We start from the raw sequence: 19,101 nt of genomic DNA on the forward strand, positions 1-19,101 counted from the left end.
TCCCACCATTTTTTTTTTTAACCTTTATCCCCTACAATTAGGCTTTTGTTCTTTGAGGGCAGGAACCAATCTTATGCTTCCCTCCACAGTTCCAATACAATGATCACACTATGTACTCCCAATACACAGTAATTAGTGGATTTTTTTTAAAGTTCTTATCTTCTATTCTTTCCTTTCCTAATCTACCAGAGTCATGTCATTCTCTTCCCAGTGGAAAAGTATTGAGCTAGATTCATTCTACAAATGCCCACTATGCCAGCCCTAGTGTTTGACATTGTACTGCAGTGAAATTCTTCCTATACTGGAGTATACTGGTTCTGGTGGGATATGCTGCAGAAAAAGCCTAATCCTAAAAGCAAGGGGAAGTAGGAGACACAGGGTTCACCTGAAACAAACACATCAAGGACTGAGCTATGGCTCTTCCATATCTTGGCTTCTCAAAGAAACAAACAGCCCAGGGCTTCCCCCAAACCCCTTCTCTGAAGTACTTGTACCCCTCTGTGTTTCTATAGCAACTCCCTCTATGAAAATAGCCTTTTAAATAACCTCCTCATTCAACCTCATGAAGTTCCCATGAGGTATGGGTGAAGGAGGAATTATTATCCTCTATACATTTTACAAAAGCTCAGGAGAAGAACACCACCCATCAAAGGTCATACAACAAAGAGCAGCATGTTATGCCAAGCTTCGAGCCTCTCAACAGCGTCTACTGTGCCAGATTGGGAGGCAATTTAGTGACAACATGGCAGAGAATGAAGCTGGTGTGGGGGATGAATTCTCTGGTGAATGAGAAATTTGAGTGCCCAGGGTAGATAGGGCAGCTAAGCAACAACGAAAGAAGCACTGGCCCATGACCCAAGACCCAAAAACCACCAGGCCAGGCCTTTACAAAATCACCTACAAAACCTCTCGTTAGGAGACAGGCAACAGGATTTTTATTTTTTTATTATTATTTTTTGAGACAGAGTTTTGCTTTCGTTGCCCAGGTTGGAGTGTAATGGCGCAATCTCGGCTCACTGCAACCTCCGCCTCCCGGGTTCAAGCAATTTTCCTGCTTCAGCCTCCCCAGTACTTGGGATTACAGGTGCCTGCCACTGTGCCCGGCTAATTTTTTTGTATTTTTAGTAGAGACAGTGTTTCACCATGTTGTCCAGGTTTGTCTTGAATTCCTGACCTTGGATGATCCGCCTGCCTCAGCCTCCCAAAGTGCTGGGATTACAGGCGTGAGCCACTGTGCCCGGCAGGATTTTTAAAAGTAATGTACTCTATACTTTCCATTTCTTTTGTCTCTTGGTTTGGTCATGATGGAAATACAGGTCTAGAGGTAGCATGGAGGGTATTTCCTATCACTGAATCAGTGCCGGCAGTGCTTGGCATACAGCAGGTGCTTAATTCATGTCTGTTGACTGGTTCATGAACAAATGCTTATGTTGTTTTAGGTGAGGGAAAAGGAGAAGAAGAAAAACAAAAGGAAGCCATTAGGAAGTGGAAACTGTTATACCTTGGTTGAAGAAAAACTAGGAGGTAATAGGATTCTGAATTAGGACCAGTCATGAGCTGTCAAGTGGGAGACTGATGATTCCGTGAGAAACTAAGCATCTTTAGTGAATTCAAAAACTATGATTTTGTAAGCAGAAGGCTAAGGACATTTGATGTGTGAAATAGAAATTTCCTAATTAATTTGAGTACTGAATGTTGCACTTAAAATGAAATTCATTCACCATCACCCCTTTCTAAATATTTACACCTTATATCTTTATCAAGTATAAAAAGAGTTCTCTATTAACAAAAATAAACATCTAGCACACTAAACTGAAATGAAGATACATCTCCCATACTTTAGTAGGAAATTGTATTACAATAAAACATGTTTTATTATTGAAGTAATTAGATTTACAGATTATTTGCATGCAGTTTTTCACAAATAGATCTCATATGAAAAGTAAGATAGTCCGCCTGTAATCTCAGAACTTTGGGAGGTCGAGGTGAGTGGATCATGAGGTCAGGAGTTCAAGACCAGCCTGACCAATATGGTGAAACCCCATCTCTACTAAAAATACAAAAATTAGCCGGACATGGTGGCGTGCGCCTGTAGTCTCGGCTACCCTGAAGGCTGAGGCAGGAGAATTGCTTGAACTCAGGAGGTGGACGTTGCAGTGAGCCAAGATCGCACTACTGCCCGCCAGCCTGGGCGAAAGAGCGAGACTCCATCTCAAAATAAAAAAAGCAAGATAGTCTTTGGACAAACACAAGTACTCAAAGCTTAGGAATTTCCCTTTTAATACTGGGGCTTGTAGTGGTTACACGAGAAAGAGATAAGTAATATACCTGGCACCAGCAAGCTTTTTCTGAAAGGGGGCAGGCAGTCAATGCTGCAGGCTTTGTACGCCGTACAGTATCTGTTAAAACAACTTACTCGTGTAACTGTGGTGTAAAAGTAGCCATAGACAACATGCAACCCAACAAGAGTGGCTGCGTTTCAGTAAAACTTTATGGGCACAGATATTTAAATTTCATATCATTTTCACACATCCAACCATTTAAGAATGTAAACTACTCTTAGCTTATGGGCCATACAAAAACAGATGGCAAAGCTGATCTGCCCCGGGGGATACACTAATACTAGTTCCTAACTAAGGCCAGACTGACTGCATAAGAATCATCTGACTAGCTTTCTATTTTGTCTTATTTTTTATTTTTATTTTTTGTAGAGACAGGGTCTTGTTATGTTGTCCAGGCTGGTCTCAAACTCCTGGCCTCATGCAATCCTCCTGCATTGACCTCCCCAAGTGCTGGGATTATGATTACAGCTGTGAGTCACTGCACCTGAGCTGAGTAGCTGGTTTTTTTGTTTTGTTTTGTTTTGTTTTGAGATGGAGTCTGCTCTGCCACCTAGGCTGGATAGGCTGGGGTGCACTGGCGTGATCTCTGCTCACTGAAAGCTCTGCCTCCCGAGTTCATGCCATTGTCCTGCCTCAGCCTCCCAGGTAGCTGGGACTACAGATGCCCGCCACCACGACTGGCTAATTTTTGTATTTTTAGTAGAGACATGGTTTCACCGTGTTAGCCAGGATGGTCTCGATCTCCTGACCTCGTGATCCACCTGCCTCAGCCTCCCAAAGTGCTGGGATTACAGGTGTGAGCCACTGTGCTCAGCCTGGGCTGAGTAGCTTTTTAAAAAACAGAAAGTCATAAATCCCTTTTCCAGGGGTTCTATTAAATAAGTGTGCAGAGGAATCCAGGAATCTGTGCTCACCAGATTTGTGGAACCCCTAGATCATCTCTCAGGTCATGTGCTAAAACATTTGTGTTCCCTTTCTTCACCTGCCTCTACCTAACTGTATGGCCTGGGTGGGCCACTGCATGTCTCTAGATCTCATTTTCCTCGTCTATAAAATAAGAGAGAGGGTTGCCTGATGGGCACACGCAGGTCCTTTCCAGCACCGGTATCTGTAATTCTATGATTTAGAAAATTCACAGAGCATCCAGGATTAAGTGCAACAAAGCAGCAAACCATAAATTTGAGGGGAGAGGCTATTACTATTTATTATTTCACATTTTATCCTTGTAGAACTCTCTTGAATTAGTTATTCTGCTTCCTTATGTTGAAGTCTGTCAAGTCCAAGGTCAACTGTGCTTGATAGTACCATACTTACGTCAGCAGGGGGGAGCATAGAGCAGCCCCAAGGCAGAACTGCATCACACAATGCTTTTCCCTGCACTATCTCCCCTACTTTTATCCCCTGTTCTCAGGAGAACAGTGAACACGGGAAAATGGAAAGGAATAACTGGTGATGGGTTGACTTTGAAATATATATATATATGTACACACACACACACACACACATACATATATACATATACACGTGTATACATATACACATGTTTCACATGGCTGATTAAACCTTTGTAATCATTGTTAAACTTAAACTGCTGGTGGGAATCCAGAAAAGGACATTTGTCATCTCTTGTTCAACACTATGCTCCAACGCCAGATCCTTCAAAGCCCAGATGCAGTGGAAAGGACAGCAAGCTTTGGATTTTTACGATGCTTCTTAAACAACAACCACTTGGTGCCCATGAAGTCCAATAATATTTTACCTAATCTGTCTTAAATTAGATCTTTGTGAAGTAAATGAGTTAAAAGGGAAATTGAAATTGGATTGCAGTTACTGCCCAAGGGGAAATATCAGTTTACAACAACAGCTACTGAATGTGTTTCAGCACAAGGCCCATTAAGAGCACTAGAACAGTTCTTAACAAGTTATGGCATGGAGTATTAATAAATGTGTCATGCTGGCATAAAATGAGCCTTCTGAAAAGCACAGGCTTTTCATTTCTAATTAGCAATGTGGGGATTGGAGCACACAATGTAGGAGCATTGCCATTGTTAACTCAGGGTAAGATATCTTCTCTTTGGGGCCTGCTATTAGGGGAAGGAACATTGTGCATGGCCAGGTAGAGCACATTCATATACATACCAAACAAATCCTAGCATACTGCAGATGCAAAACAATAAACACACACAGTCATCACAGTACTGCAGTACAGCTAGTTTATTAGCATGTCTCCACCCCACCCACTGAAATAATTTTTTTAGCCACACAAGAAGTATAAATTAAAAAAAAAATAGGATGGGCTCACATCTATAATCCTGTAATCCCAGCACTCTTGGAGGCCAAGATGGGAAGATTGCTTGAGCCCAGGAGTTCAAGATCAGCCTGGGCAACATGGCAAAACTCTATCTCTACAAAAAAATTAAAAAATTTTGCTGGGAGTGGTGGCATGTGCCTGTAGACCCAGCTTACTCAGGAAGCTGAGGCGGGAAGGTCGTTTGAGCCTAGGAGGTTGAGACTGCAATGAGCTGTGATCACGCCTCTGCTCTCCAGCCTGGGAAACAGAGCAGGACCCTGTTTCAATAAAATAAAACAATAAAGATGCATACATATGAAAGGACTTTATATAGAAGAGTACTCAATGCAGGGGTGGAGCATATCATAGAAGAGAACGCTTCTTCAAGAAATATTTATTATCCAGCTCCTGGTTTGCTGGGAAACACATGGCCCAGGAGAGTAGCTCTTCACTCAACCAATTCTCCCCATCCTGAGAGGTCAACATCTCCATTAGGGCAAAGGTAACCTGCAGGCCATCTGATGAGCTTCATAATGAACACCTAGGGGCTCAGAGATTGAGCTAAATAAACAAGAGGGCAGCTGGGAATCTTTGAGTCTATCTGACTATAACTATTATTGGCAATGACTATGACTGTCCCTAGATCTTAACTGTTTTGATCTCTGGGACTAATTGGTCCTCTCATTTTTAGCCAACTTCTCTGGCCTTAAATTCTTGTCTGCCTAAACAAAATATACGTACTTCATTCCCCCAGACCTATGCATCTCTTCTGAACTAGGCAACTGGCCAGTTGTTCATTAATCAACAGCAATTTGGCATTCATTTATGAGTATGCACACAGCCAATATAGCAAGCAACAAATAAGTGTCTTTTCAAAATTTCCCTGTTTTAATAAGGGAAAATACAATGCAGAATCTAAACAGATTCTATATCAGGCTAGGAAGCTGTTCAGAAACAAATGACCTGTTATGTAAAAATGACTACGCCATGTTGAAAAGAATCCTGATTTATGCTAATCTGCCTAGTGAATTCCTCAAGTAAAATTACAATATAGGTTATATTATATGGCCCTAGTGTGTCCCAGGAAAGGCTCCAGCAAAGGCATAACTGGAATGCATTTCCAGAGTACCCGTGTCATGGTGCTATCCAGCTCCCCTTAGAAATACTAAACCAAACCAGGACATAAGGACACCAGCAAAATTTTTCCCTAGGCATGTACTCCTGTTTGAGCTGCATGACTATTTAGAATCATCATTTTCCACGCCTCTATTCCACTATACTGAGAACTGAGCAAAAGAGACCTCTAAATCCCATATTTAAAAAATTCCTTCTTAGTGACTGATAATTTTACCAATGAGTCTATTTGAAGAAATAATAACATTCAACATTTATTAAGCATTTACTGAGTGGCAGGCAGGCACCCTACTAAGATACTTTATATAATAATTGTCTCACAACTACTCTATGAGGTAAGTAGTATTTTACAGATGATAAAATTGAGGCAGGAGGTTAAGTAACTTGCCCACAACACAGCTATTACGTGGTGAAATTTAGCATTAAACTGAGGCAATCTAACTAGAAAGCCTATATTATTAATCATCATAGCATACTACAATTTAAAAAAGCTTCAAAACTATTACTCAAATCTAACTATTCGTTTCACAAACAGAAAACCAAGCACAGAATGCTCTGCCTAAACTAAGGTCACAGCACTAGTGAGCAGGAGGAGGGCGGGGCAGTTGCCAGGGACTAGACCTCCTGGCTTGCTTCTAGTTCTAAACTCTTTTTACCGCACCAGGTCATCTGGTCCAACCCTCAGATCAATGAATGAATCTCCTCTACTTAATAGCTTTAACTGTTGCAAAAAGGAACCCCCTGCATGTGCTTCAGAGGTCACAGCAGCTGTTTATGGTCTTTTCTCCAAGTTCAGTTTGATGAAGATAATGCTAGCACCATACCTGCCTGTGGTTTTACAGTTTTCCAGGTGCTTCTGCATACACTTCTTCATTTGCTTTGACCTTGTAACCCCATGCTCTCCAACCCACATTTGGAGTAGCTGCCACCCTTCCTGCTCACATCACAGGAAGCCATACCTGGCAGAACAGCAGCACTGTGCAGCTGCTTCAATGCTGAGCCAGCACAAGGCTGCTCCCCAGGGCAGGGCAGGTCTGACCCTCCTCCATGGCCATTCTTCCTTGTTGTCCTTCAATATAAATTTGACTTTGATCGCTTTCTCCTTTAACCTCTTAAGGTGCACAGACTACAGCTACTCTAAGCAAGAACAAAATGCAGGCTTATTATGTAAAGCATGTTAACACCTCTATTTACTGAATTCATATTCTAGAATCTATTCTCACTGTCCTCTCTCTTAGAAAGCAAGAAAGCAGAGTGGTTTACAGGCTTTGAGGCCAGAAAGACCTGGATTCAATACCCAGTTCTGTTGCTCATTAGCTGTCATGATCTTAGGGAACTCATGTTAAGGTTGCTAAGGCTCAGTTTTCTTATTGATAAAGTGGGTGCCATCAATCACTATTCCAATTTTATCAGGTTGTTATCAAGATTAAATGAAGGGTCATAAGGAGTCCTTAATACAGCGGCTGGTACAGAACAGGCTCTCGTTAAATGTGGTTATGATGCTGCCGCTGCTATCACACAATATTGCCACTCCTTCAGCTCTTTGGCTCCAAACACGGGGTGGCCTTTAGAAGACAAGAAGGGGCTAATATTTCTGTTAATTTGGACCCACACACTTGGCACAAGCCAGCAGCCAGCAGGACACTTGTGCACAAGAATCCAGACCAAGGCTGTCCTAGCTCAAAACGGGTCCCAAAGGTTATTTCCGACCTGGGAACTCTGGAAGTGAGAGAAAACAAAACCCCTCAGGATGCACTCATTGGCTCCAACTGCCTCCAGGCTTTATCTCCTGTCTTACCAAACCACACTCTATGCTTCAGTCACAACTACACTCACTATTTTAAACAAACCTGTGTCATGTCTCTCAGCCTTTATATGCACTGTTCCTCATACCTGAACTACTCTGTCATCTCTTCTCTGACAGGTGAATTTTTTTTTTAACCATACTTTAATACTTAAAGGTCCAGGTCAAAGATCACATCCTCTATGAAGACAGCCCCATTCAACTCTCTTCAATAGAATTGTCCTTCCTCCCGTGTGTCCCTGTAACACTTGCACTTACTTCTATTAGAGCAGTTAACACAGAATATTGTTATTGAGGTTTACATACCAGTATCTCTCACTGGACCCTGAGATCCATGAAGGGGAGGGATTTTCTTCCATCTGCTATGATTTTCTCAGCTTAGCGAGCAGAGTACGTAATGTGATGCCTATCTGGCACAAGGTAGATAGTTTGTACATGTTTGTTGAATGTATGAATCTCTTCATAAAGAAATACTACAGCTAAAATCACCTAACCGTCAACTATATCCAACTTTCTTCTGGGTGCCCAGCTGAAACTATATGGTTACTTTTCTACCCCTTAGCTCATCTACCCATAAAAATTCACTAATTTTAGTTTGAAAAGTCTTCTCTCCTTTTCTATGTCTCAGATACCATGCTGAAGATACGGTATGAAACAAATGAACTAAACACAACAACATAAGAGTTGTTCCTCAGTATCCACGGGGGATTGGCTCCAGGACTCCCAGGGATACCAAAATCCACAGATACTCAATCCCTGATATAAGATGATGTTGTATTTGCACATAATCTATGCACATCCTCCAGTAAATTTTAAATCATCTCTAGATTACTTATAATACTTAATACAATGTAAATGCTTTATAAATAAACTATATTGTTTGGGGAATAATTACAAGAAAAAAAGTCTGTATATGTTCTGTACAGATGTGTTTTTCCCCATATATTTTCAGTTGGTTGAATTCTTAAATGTGGAACCCATGGGTATGCAGGGCTGACTATACTGACTTCATATTGAGGCAATGCAAAATGATAGAAATTCTCTAAAAATGATAGCAAACAAAACCAAAAAATCATTCTGCAATATGCTCTATATAGACAGCAGGGCATGGAAGACAGACCACAAAGGTGAAATTCACAGATCCCTGGAACAGAAACCTGACTCTACCACATACTAGTTGAGGGAACTTGAGGAAGCAAGTTAATGTTTCTGGAGCTACAATTGTTTCATACTTGTGAAAACGTGCATCATTATACTGAGATATCCCTAGTATTGACAATCCTCAGGGACTGAAGAAAATTGGGGAGTCAAAAATGATATCTAGAATTTTGATGGTGCCATCAACTAGGAAAGTAGATAAAAGAAGAAGGTTTGAGGGGAAGAAAATGAGTTCAATTCTGAATATACTAAGTAACCTGTGGCAAATCCAGACACAGATGACTGGCAAGGTATTGAACGTTTAAGGAACATTCTAGGCTAGGCTAGAGTCAGGAGTCCTCGAACTGAGGCTGGATGAGATCATCCAGGGAGAATGTGCCAACTGAGAGGAACATGGGCCAAGAACTGAATCTAGGGGAATATAAACATTTTAGGGAAAGGTTGATAAAATGAAAGAGAAAGAAACATTTGAGATAAAAGGAAAATTAGGCCAAGGAAGTAAAGAGATATAAGAGTCAGGGAATAACAAATGGTGTCAAACACTGCAGAGAGGTTTAGTGAGTTAAGAACTTAAAAAAAAAAACTTAGACTTAGCAATTTGAGATGTTATTGGGAAGATCTTATAATATCATGAAAGGGGTGAGGATGCAGTCAGGCTTCAAGGATGGAGGAGTGGGTAGGATATGTGTATGTGGTGAGTAAAGGCTCCTCTTTACGATTTTCAGTGGCATGGGAAGCGATTAGACTAGCGGGGACAGGAGGTCAAGTGAGGATTCGTTAGGATGGGAGAGGCTTTGAGTGTGTTTACAGACTACAGGAAAGGAACCTACATGAGAGAAAAGATGGAAAATACAGAAAAGAGAGAGGGTAACCAAAGGAGTGAAATTCCAGAGGAGGTAGAAAGGCACAGGGTCAAAGACAGGGGTGAGGGATTGGTCTTGAACAGTAGATGGGGCACCCTATCCTCTGAAATCAGAGAAATCTTTTATTCAAACTTGGTTCCATAGGCCAAACTTTGCAGGCTCAACAGTATCTGGAATAGAAATGCATCTTCTGAGCTTGTATCAAAAATTCTTCTGGTAAAATCAGAGTTAGCAGAAATTGTCATATGATGGGACAATCCTGATCTTAAGTTGTGTCAAATAGGGTTATATGTAAAGAAACATTTACTACTCATTTGTCAATTTGGAAACAATTCATAAGAGAAGCATCCCTCTGTATAATAATGACACAGTCTTCTCTCCTTGACTAAGAAAGCACTTAAAATATGCATAATTATTGTCAGAGATGATCGATATCATTATAATCTTGAAACATTCTCTAACATTTAAATGGCCAATATTAAATAGTCCCATTCCACAGGTAAATTTTTATTACGATAAGAAGATTTCACAAATTACACCCTGGAGAAACCAACAGAAACTAATTCCTAAAATTACCAGTTGGTGGAATTTTATGGCTGAGGTGACTAATAACACACATCCTAGAATTCAAGTAAAAGCTGTCTATGTCTATATCCTACGTGGCTCAGAACTTTGGAATCACAGCTTAGTACTTGCATGAGAACTTAGGACTGGAGAAAATTGCAAACGTTATTTGGAACACAGGTACCCTCCACATCTAACCCGAGTTAAACCTGGAGAAAATGCTGGGTTTCTCTGTAAGTACCCCCATAGCTCACACTGATGCTCAAGTATATTTGATTCCTATCTATGTAAAAATCCAAGAGGGGCAAATGCTTTCAAAATTGGCTCTTTTAAAGATTATAATTTAGTACTTGCTGAAGGCCTATTTAAGATACTGAGTATTTGAGAGACCATATAATCTTTGATTCTTCTGGATTCTCCAAGTTTAGTCTCTGTACCAAATTAGAGCACCACAGGCCTCTAAAATAGCTGGAACATATTATCTTCATTAATGCACATATCATTATCAGTAATAATTTTATTTCTGTATTTGTTTGTTATGTGTTTCCCCCAACAAAAACTAAGTTCCAAGAATGGAACTTGTCTGTTTTGTTCCCAAGGGCACGGAACAGAGCCCGGGCATACAGAAAACACTAACAATTTATCACATTGTCAAATGAATAATTGCATGCTCGATTCCTTCCTTAACCCTCCATAATCTATCATAAATCATATCAATTCACCTCTATAATAACCATTGAATTTGTCCAATCCCCTTAATTTCTACTCCCACCACTGTAACTCAGACCCTCATTACTTCATAGCTGATCTGCCTGTTTCAGCTCTTTCCCTCTGGCCCAGCTTACATATTGTAGTCCCATTCACCTTCCTAAGCACAGCTATCACCACGTATCCTTACTCCCGTTCAGGAACCTTCAGTAGTTCTCTACTGCTTCTCAAACAAACACCACACCTCTGAATCTAACATTCTAAGCCCTCCAGGATTTGCTCCAGCTCACTCTCCCCAGCCTCATCTTCCACTGCTCCTCCGTCACTTCCCCACGTTCCAATCAAATTAGATGACATGGATTTTTCTTACAGAAATGGTCTATACTGCAACCTGTAAAATAAGCGACATGTTAGCTGTTAGCATAATCTTCATTTTCTAGATTAGAGGAATTGAGACCTTAAATAGTTAAATGGTATGCCCAAGATCACCTGGAACTAGACAGGGATGGGATCAGAAGTAAGATTTGCCAACTTTGGTCTATTGCCAAGGCTACAAAAGAGAAATCTGATTTAGGAATGCTTAATTAAATTCCTTCTCCTCTAGGTAACCATACTTAGAGGGGGAAAAGACCATACATGCCCGTCAATGACCCATCCCCTTGAGAAGGGCCCACCTCCCAATGTCTCAAAGGCATTTATCTCAATTTGATTTAGTGAATAAAATAACTGAAACATCATTTTGTTTCCTTATATTGTTGGGAAAAAATTTTTAACAACAAAATAAACCAAAGTTTTAAAATATGTAGTTTTTATTTAAAACAGAAAGCAGCATTTAGGCTTATTGTGCAAAAGCAGGAAATACAACTCATTAGCAATACTTCAAATCACATCTAATGAACATAAATCCTTCTGTAATGGTCTCTGTGCTGCACACCTGTTGAAAGTGTGTCAGCATAGTTTTGGTAAGGATTTTCTGCCAGGAGCTCATATAGGACTGCGTGTGTGTGTATCACTTAAGCTGATGGCACTAATATTAGTGAAGTAAGGAGAAAATTGCAAACATTATTGGGAACACAGGTACCCTCCACATCTAACCTGAGTTAAACCTGAAACCAATTTCTTATCCAATGTAGGGCTGAAGATCCTAATGTGTTTTAAAAATTTAAAAGGAGGAATCAGTTCTCCAAGTGTAGGATAATTAAGTTAGGCTACAAGGAAGAAGAGGCCTCTGGGCTGGGCCTGTGTGGGTAGAATATCAAAAGGTAAAACTAAAAGACAGAGTACATTCCAACAGGAAGAGAGGGAGACCAGAAGAAGGTGGGTGGGTGGAGCGGTCTTCCACACTAAGGAAACGGGAAGTAGTTTGCCACAGCTAAAATACAATATGTGATAGGCAAAAGTGTGAAATACAATTAGAAAGATAAAGATACGGGTCTAACTCTATTTTGCAAATATTGTAGGTAAGGAAATTAAAGTGATTTGGCCAAGTACAAACATGAAGCAAAGCCGGAACTAAAACAAGGTTTTATATTCCCAGTTAGGCACTCTTTCCACTACAGTCAGACACCACATAACAATGTTGTGGTCAACAATGTTTGGAATGGTAGTTCCATAAAATGATTATGAGGCTGAAAAGTTCTTATTGCCCAGTGACCTTGTATCTGTCATAAAGTTGTAGCTGTAGCACAATGCATTACCTTTTCTATGTTTAGCTATGTTTAGATGCGGAAATAGCATGGTGTTACAAATGTCTACAGCATTCAATATGGTAACATGCTGTACAGGTGTGTAGCCTGGGAGCAACAGGCTAGACTATTTAGCCTAGGGGTGCAGTAGGCTACATCATCTAGATTTGTGTAAGTACACTCTATGACGTTCAAACAAGGATGAAATGGGCTAATGACTCATTTCTCAGAACGTATCCCCATCGTTAAGTGACACATGATTGTGTACTATCCTACCATAGGTTGGGGATGGACTATGGCAGATAGGATATACTCTTCCTTTAAAAAGTAACAAGGGGTAGAAAGGTTAAATAAATTGCCTCAAGATCACATCCAGTTGAAAAACCGGCGGTACTGATAATAAGCCCAAGTCCCTGGAATAGCACAACTCAGAGCTCCTTCACTTGAGAAGATACAATACAGGGGGCTGACAGGAATCTTTTCCCCCAGAAGCACTGCTCTTACCACTGCACTGTTTAGGACCTGTCCTATAAACCACAGGGATTATTAGGGAAAAATGAAAACAGAGCTTATTTTTCTTCTCCCTATTTGCCTGCCCAGCTTCAGCAGAACTGAGCCAATTGAGGCTGAGAATCAATTAATAAAAAATTGGAAAAGTGGGGAACTAGAAATATGATGTAATACATGGAGAGTCAGGAGGCATGAGCTCTAGTCCTGGTTATATTACCAACAGTGGTGTGGGCTTTTGACAAAGTACTTCACCTCAAAAAATTTATAAAATGTGGAGGATCAACTAGATGATGTCTAAGGCTACCAAATTATAATTTTCTATTGTTCTAGTAAGTAGATATCTCTTTGCAGAAAAAGGTACACCTGAAATGAAAAGTTGAAGGTAAACTGAACTTTAGAAAGCTATATATATATATTTTTTTTTGAGATGGAGTTTCACTCTTGTTGCTCAGGCTGCAGTGCAATGGCGTGATCTCGGCTCACCACAACCTCCGCCTCCCAGGTTCAAGCAATTCTCCTGCCTCAGCCTCCCAAGTAGCTGGGACTACAGGCATCTGTCACCACACCTGGCTAATTTTGTATTTTTGGTAGAGACAGGGTTTCTCCATTGTTGGTCAGGCTGGTCTCGAACTCCCGACCTCAGGTGATCCGCCAGACTCAGTCTCCCAAAGTGCTGGGATTTCAAGTGTGAGTCACCACGCCCGGCCATATATAATTTTTTTAATGCAATAGGAGTGTGCCCTATTTAAAAACATGTCTATCAATCTTGTAATTTAAATTTTTGTTTATATGACTTTCTTTTAACACGGTATATCCATTAAACAAAAAAGACACATGTATCAATTGTTAGTTCTAAGAAATTGAAAAGGGATTGGAGTCAATTCTGAAGGTCTTGTTTCAGCTTAACCTACAGATTTCCTGGCTGCCTACTTCAGATAGTCATTAGGAATATATACGGCCATTTCATATTCAACAAGTTATTATTAAGCATTGGAGAGCATATGTTTAGCAAAGACAGGCACTTTGAGCAATAGAGAAAAAGTTCTTAATTTTTCACTAAACAAGAAAAACTTTTAAAACTGGGGGAAATACAAAAATTCGCCAGATGTGGTGGCGCATGCATATGATCCCAGCTACTTGGGAGACAGAGATGGAGACTGTCCAGGAGGTTGAGGCTGTAGTGACCTATGATTGCATCACTGCACTCCAACCTGGAGTTGGACTCTGTCTCCAAAAAAATAATAATAATTAAAAAGTGAAAACAAAAAACAAAATTAAGACTTCAATAGGTTTAAGAAAACAACAGGAAAAAACCAAAAACAAAGGCTTTTAATGGAGTTCAAGTTCCATAAAACACATATTTGTTTTTGCTTGCATACACATAAAGAAACTCTGGAAGATACTACTATCAGTGGTTGCCTGTGCAGGGAGATAGGAAATAGGCAGATGAGAGACAGGTGTAAAAAGGAAACTTATTTACCAAGTACCTTGAATTTTTAACCACTTAAATATACCACCTATTTTAAAAATTGAATTTAAAAATGTAAATGTTCCTTGAACAATTATTTGTAGCAAACAGCTGAAAAACAAGAAAGCCAAAGAAAGGAGGTGTTAGAACCGAAGTACCAAGAGACAAAGAAAATGTAAAGTAGCACTGAGAAGTCTGAGGCAATTCAAAGAGGGAATGATTCAGATGGTTTGCGGGAACCAGCTGAAAAAGTCAGTGTGAAACCCAACAAGACCCTCAGACGCTTATGATAGCCAAACCAGTATCAGCTGGAATAAATAACAGTATCTCAAAAATGTGGTGCACAGCTTTTAGGGCCCTGTGTCCCTTGGGAGTGTGAAATCCGAGCTAAAACCAGAACTTTACTAATAGAAAACGAGTTCTCTCTTACCCACTAGGAGAAAGAGGGACGGAAATGAGAAAGAAGTTTTTGTGAGAGTCACAAAGATAACTAATCAGTTAGAAAATGAGACCAATGAGGAAAACATAAAGGATTCCACTGGTATCATTTAGCAAAGAAAAGAGATTCTATTTTGCCAAGAATTATTTAAGGCAGCCCTTGAAGAGCAAACGTAAAGGAATGTCCTCTTAAAGTCATTTCTACCCTTATGATTTTTTGATTTGTGGGTTAATTCCCAGTGTGCTTCCTTGTAAAAGAGATCTTGCTAATTTGGTACAAGTCCTAGTTAGCAAGAAGTGAAGGGGTTAATATATGTTATTCTGGCATATTGACTACGTTAAAGATATTTGTAAAACAGCAGGTGCAAAAAGATCACTCTGACCTTCTTGCTGTTTCTTAAGAGCGGAAGATGAAATTCCTGTGTGGAAGACACTCCCTGAACCTGAAGGAAAGGCAACATCCTCACCTTCAAGGGCAAGAAGGTGAGACCAACAGAATACTCTACTGACCTTGTTATAATAAAAAGTCTTATATTTTAAGCCTGCCCACATAATTTAGTTGCTTCTTCACAATTTACTATTTTTTGTCCAATCCAGTATATAAATAACTGACTCTAACTCCTTCTTTTGGTCCTCATTTCTTTCTTTCTTTCTTTTTTTTTGAGACAGACTCTCACTCTGTCACCCAGGCTGGACTGCAGTGGCGCGATCTCAGCTCACTGCAACCTCCACCTCCTGGGTTCAAGTGATTCTCCTGCTTCAGCCTCCTGAGTAGCTGAGATTACAGGCCAGTGCCACCATGCCAAGATAATTTTTGTATTTTTAATAGAGATGGAGTTTCATCATGTTGGTCAGGCTGGTCTCAACCTCCTGACCTTGTGATCCGCCTGCCTCGGCCTCCCAAAGTGCTGGGATTACAGGTGTGAGCCATTGCGCCCAGCCCACGGTCTTCATTTCTTCATGAGGGTTCCTGTGCTATACAAAGCATGTATTATGCTTTTCTCCTGTTAATCTATGTTATGTCAATTTAATTCTAAGATCCAGCTGGGACCCTAGGAGAAGAGAGGTGGAGTTTTTCCACCCCTATAGAAGTATCAGCACTGCTGGTAATGATTTGCAAGTAAACTTGAGCAAGAATATTATTTTTAATCAAGTAAAATATCCTTCATTTAAAAGTACAATGATATCTAAAGTGCTAGCAATGTTCTTTCCTGACATGCTGTTAGTTTGTAATCATTATGCTATGCATTTATATTTTGTGAGCTTTTCTGTATGGTGGTATATATTTTTTCAAGATTACCAAAAATATATTATTAAAGTTATCCTTTCCAGGAACAATTTAGCCTTGTGGTAAAGTTGAAGGCTGAAGTCAGAATTTCTACCATGAAGAACCAGTCTTCTAATGGAGCACCATCAAGAACAATTTGGCCTATCCAATGAATGACACCCATCAGGTCCAGAGACCCACTCTCTTTGGTAAGTCCTCACTCTCAAGCCAGGCCACTGAAATCTGAGGCACTGGGAATGAAAAGAGGCTGTCTACAGGACAGAAACCAGGGAAAAAGAGTATGCAAAGGAAAATTGGGCTCTAACAATGATTAGCTCTATATATTTTTTCATATCTCCTGTCAGATTTAAGAAAATGAGAAATTAGAAATGAGATCATGTCCTTTGCAGGGACATGGATGGAGTTGGAAGCCATTATCCTCAGCAAACTAACACAGGAACAGAAAACACATGGAAGGGATCAACACACATCGGGGCCTGTCAGAGGCAGGGAATGGGGGCAGGGAGAGCATCAGGAAGAATAGTTAATGTATGCTGGGCTTAATACCTAGGAAATGGGATGATCTGTGCAGCAAATCACCATGGCCCACGTTTATCTATGTAACAAACCTGCACATCCTGCACATGTACCCCTGAACTTAAAATACAAGTTAAAGGAAAAAAAAAAAAAGAAAAACTACAAAACAAAAAGAAAAGAAAATGAGAAATTAATTTGCATTTGAGTTGGAAAAATAGTTTAGGTCCAGAGAGATGAAATGTCTTGCTGAAAGTCACAAACTAGTTTTGAGAAGGTTTTTTCTTCATTTATTTCCCCATAAATTATCTGTGGTATCTTGGACAATACATTTACTAAAAATGTAATCCCAGCATTTTGGAAGGCTGAGGCGGGTGAATCACTTGAGGTCAGGAGTTTGAGAGCAGCCTGGCCAACATGGTGAAACCCTATCTCTACTAAAAATACAAAAATTAGCCGGGTGTGGTGGTGCATGCACCTGTAGTCCCAGCTACTCAGGAGGCTGAGGCAGCAGAATCGTTTGAATCCAGGAGGCAGAGGTTGCAGAGAGCTGAGATCGTGGCACTGCACTCCTGTCTGGGCAACAGTGCGAGACTCTGCCTCAAAAAAAAAAAAAAAAAAAAAGTAAATAATAAACATGGTAAATTATGGTAGAATCAGGATTTCTTACCTCCAATCTACTGTTCTTTACATCATGTCATTTTGTTCATTAAACTTTCTAGATTTCTCAGTGAAAGAATAGACTAATGGTTCCACTTTTTTCTATTATATAGCTGTTCTAAGCATGTGGTCCCAGCCACGCAGGAGGCTGAGCCACGAGAATTGCTTGAACCCAGGAGGCGGAGGTTGCAGTGAGCCAAGATCACGCCACTGCACTCCAGCCTGGGCGACAAAGCAAGACTCCATCTCAAAAAAAAAAAAAAAAAATCTGTCAAATGAGGGGTCCCCTAAAACGGTGTCTGATGCCAGTCCTCAATATTCAGTTATTTAGCTGGTGGATCAACGAGGAGGCTTTGTTTCTCTGCTTGTTGCCTTGTTTCAGAAGATAATCATGAGAAAGAAGCTGAAGATTTAGTCAAACATTTGTTCAGGAAGTTTGAAACTCTTGGCCAAATGAAGATTGGTAGTTCTTTCACCTGAGTTCCCTACTTGCAGGAATAACAGAATTGACTCTACTGCAAGAATCGGTGCTGCAAGAATCAATCCAGACAACGGTGTAACAGGGCTAGTGACCTGGGTCTGTCCTCACTGGCTGTTTGCTTTACTCGGTTTTATTCCCGTCCCCAACAGCTCTAGTGTCACAGAGGGGGCTACACAAGAGAGCAAATACACCATCTCCACCATACTACTCTACTGATGTCACAACAGTAACATTGTCTTTATATTAAAGATAGAATTTTGAATGTGTGTTTGAGAGAGGGAGGTTGTCCTATCTTTTTAATCCCATTTCATTTACGTCCCCTTTTTCTGATCTGGCCTGGAGCCAAAACTAGAAGTCTTATTAATAGAGTTGACAAGTGCCAAGACCACAAATGACCCTTAGTAGCAATTAAAATGAAAAACAATCCCCATAAGCCAGAACTGAAACAAGGTTAACTACTTATCCAAACTTTGGCAAAGAGACACAGTTTTTTCTCCCCCATCTCCCTAAGCCTGTTAGGCAACGGGTATCTGCAGCTGCTCCTCCTCCTCCAACTCACTTTCTGCGTCAAATAGTATGGGTCAAAGTCCTCCAGGGGAACTGCAACCAGGCCTTGGGGGATGTCCCCGTAGATGAAAGGCAAACTCTTCCCTGCTTCCAGGTCACTGTTTGGCTTGGGCTTGCTGTCCTCATCGTCCTCCCGATGACTGCCATCGGCCTTTGGTGGTTTCTTGAGCTTGCTCTCAGCAATGCGCCTCTCAATGTTTGCCAGCGACTCAGGGGTGAAAGGCTTGAAACTATCAGGGCCTGGTGGTGCGAGCAGCCGCGCTGCCATCTTCTCATCCTGCAGCAGCTTCGTTAGTTATGCTGCGTCCAGGACAGGTCAGCTCTGGAAGAAACAGCAACACAGACAGCATTAATCAATCACTGCTCTAAAAAGAGGCCAGACTAAACCATCTCACTCTCAACCTTAATTCACAACCTTTGCAAAAAAAATACATAGTTTCTTCCATGACATGGTTATTTTTCTTTTCAGGAAATCTGTGGCATGGACTGATCTGCCAAGGGAGATCGAAGATCAGGAGTCTACTGAATTGCTAGTGTTTATTACTGACTTAGATGCAACTCACTATTAGGAACCACATACAACAAAAAGGATATAGTCTATTCCCTCAAGGAACTTCTATTCTAAACA

General features: G+C 40.6%; 1 protein-coding gene across 4 annotated transcripts in view; it reads right to left on the minus strand.

The window, feature by feature from the left end:
* Positions 1-18,795, minus strand: part of SCN8A (sodium channel, voltage gated, type VIII alpha subunit) — a 144,157-nt gene extending 125,362 nt beyond the window's left edge. For all 4 annotated transcript variants that reach the window (XM_011930634.1, XM_011930633.1, XM_011930632.1 and 1 more), the window contains exon 1: positions 18,466-18,795. In XM_011930634.1, coding sequence (XP_011786024.1) covers positions 18,466-18,741 — 276 coding nt within the window. In that variant the 5' untranslated portion in view covers positions 18,742-18,795. The remainder of the gene's footprint in view (positions 1-18,465) is intronic.
* Between the last annotated feature and the right edge of the window lie 306 nt (positions 18,796-19,101).

Source organism: Colobus angolensis, unplaced genomic scaffold (assembly GCF_000951035.1).
Source record: "Colobus angolensis palliatus isolate OR3802 unplaced genomic scaffold, Cang.pa_1.0 Scaffold87, whole genome shotgun sequence".
In the NCBI taxonomy this organism is placed as follows: domain Eukaryota; kingdom Metazoa; phylum Chordata; class Mammalia; order Primates; family Cercopithecidae; genus Colobus; species Colobus angolensis.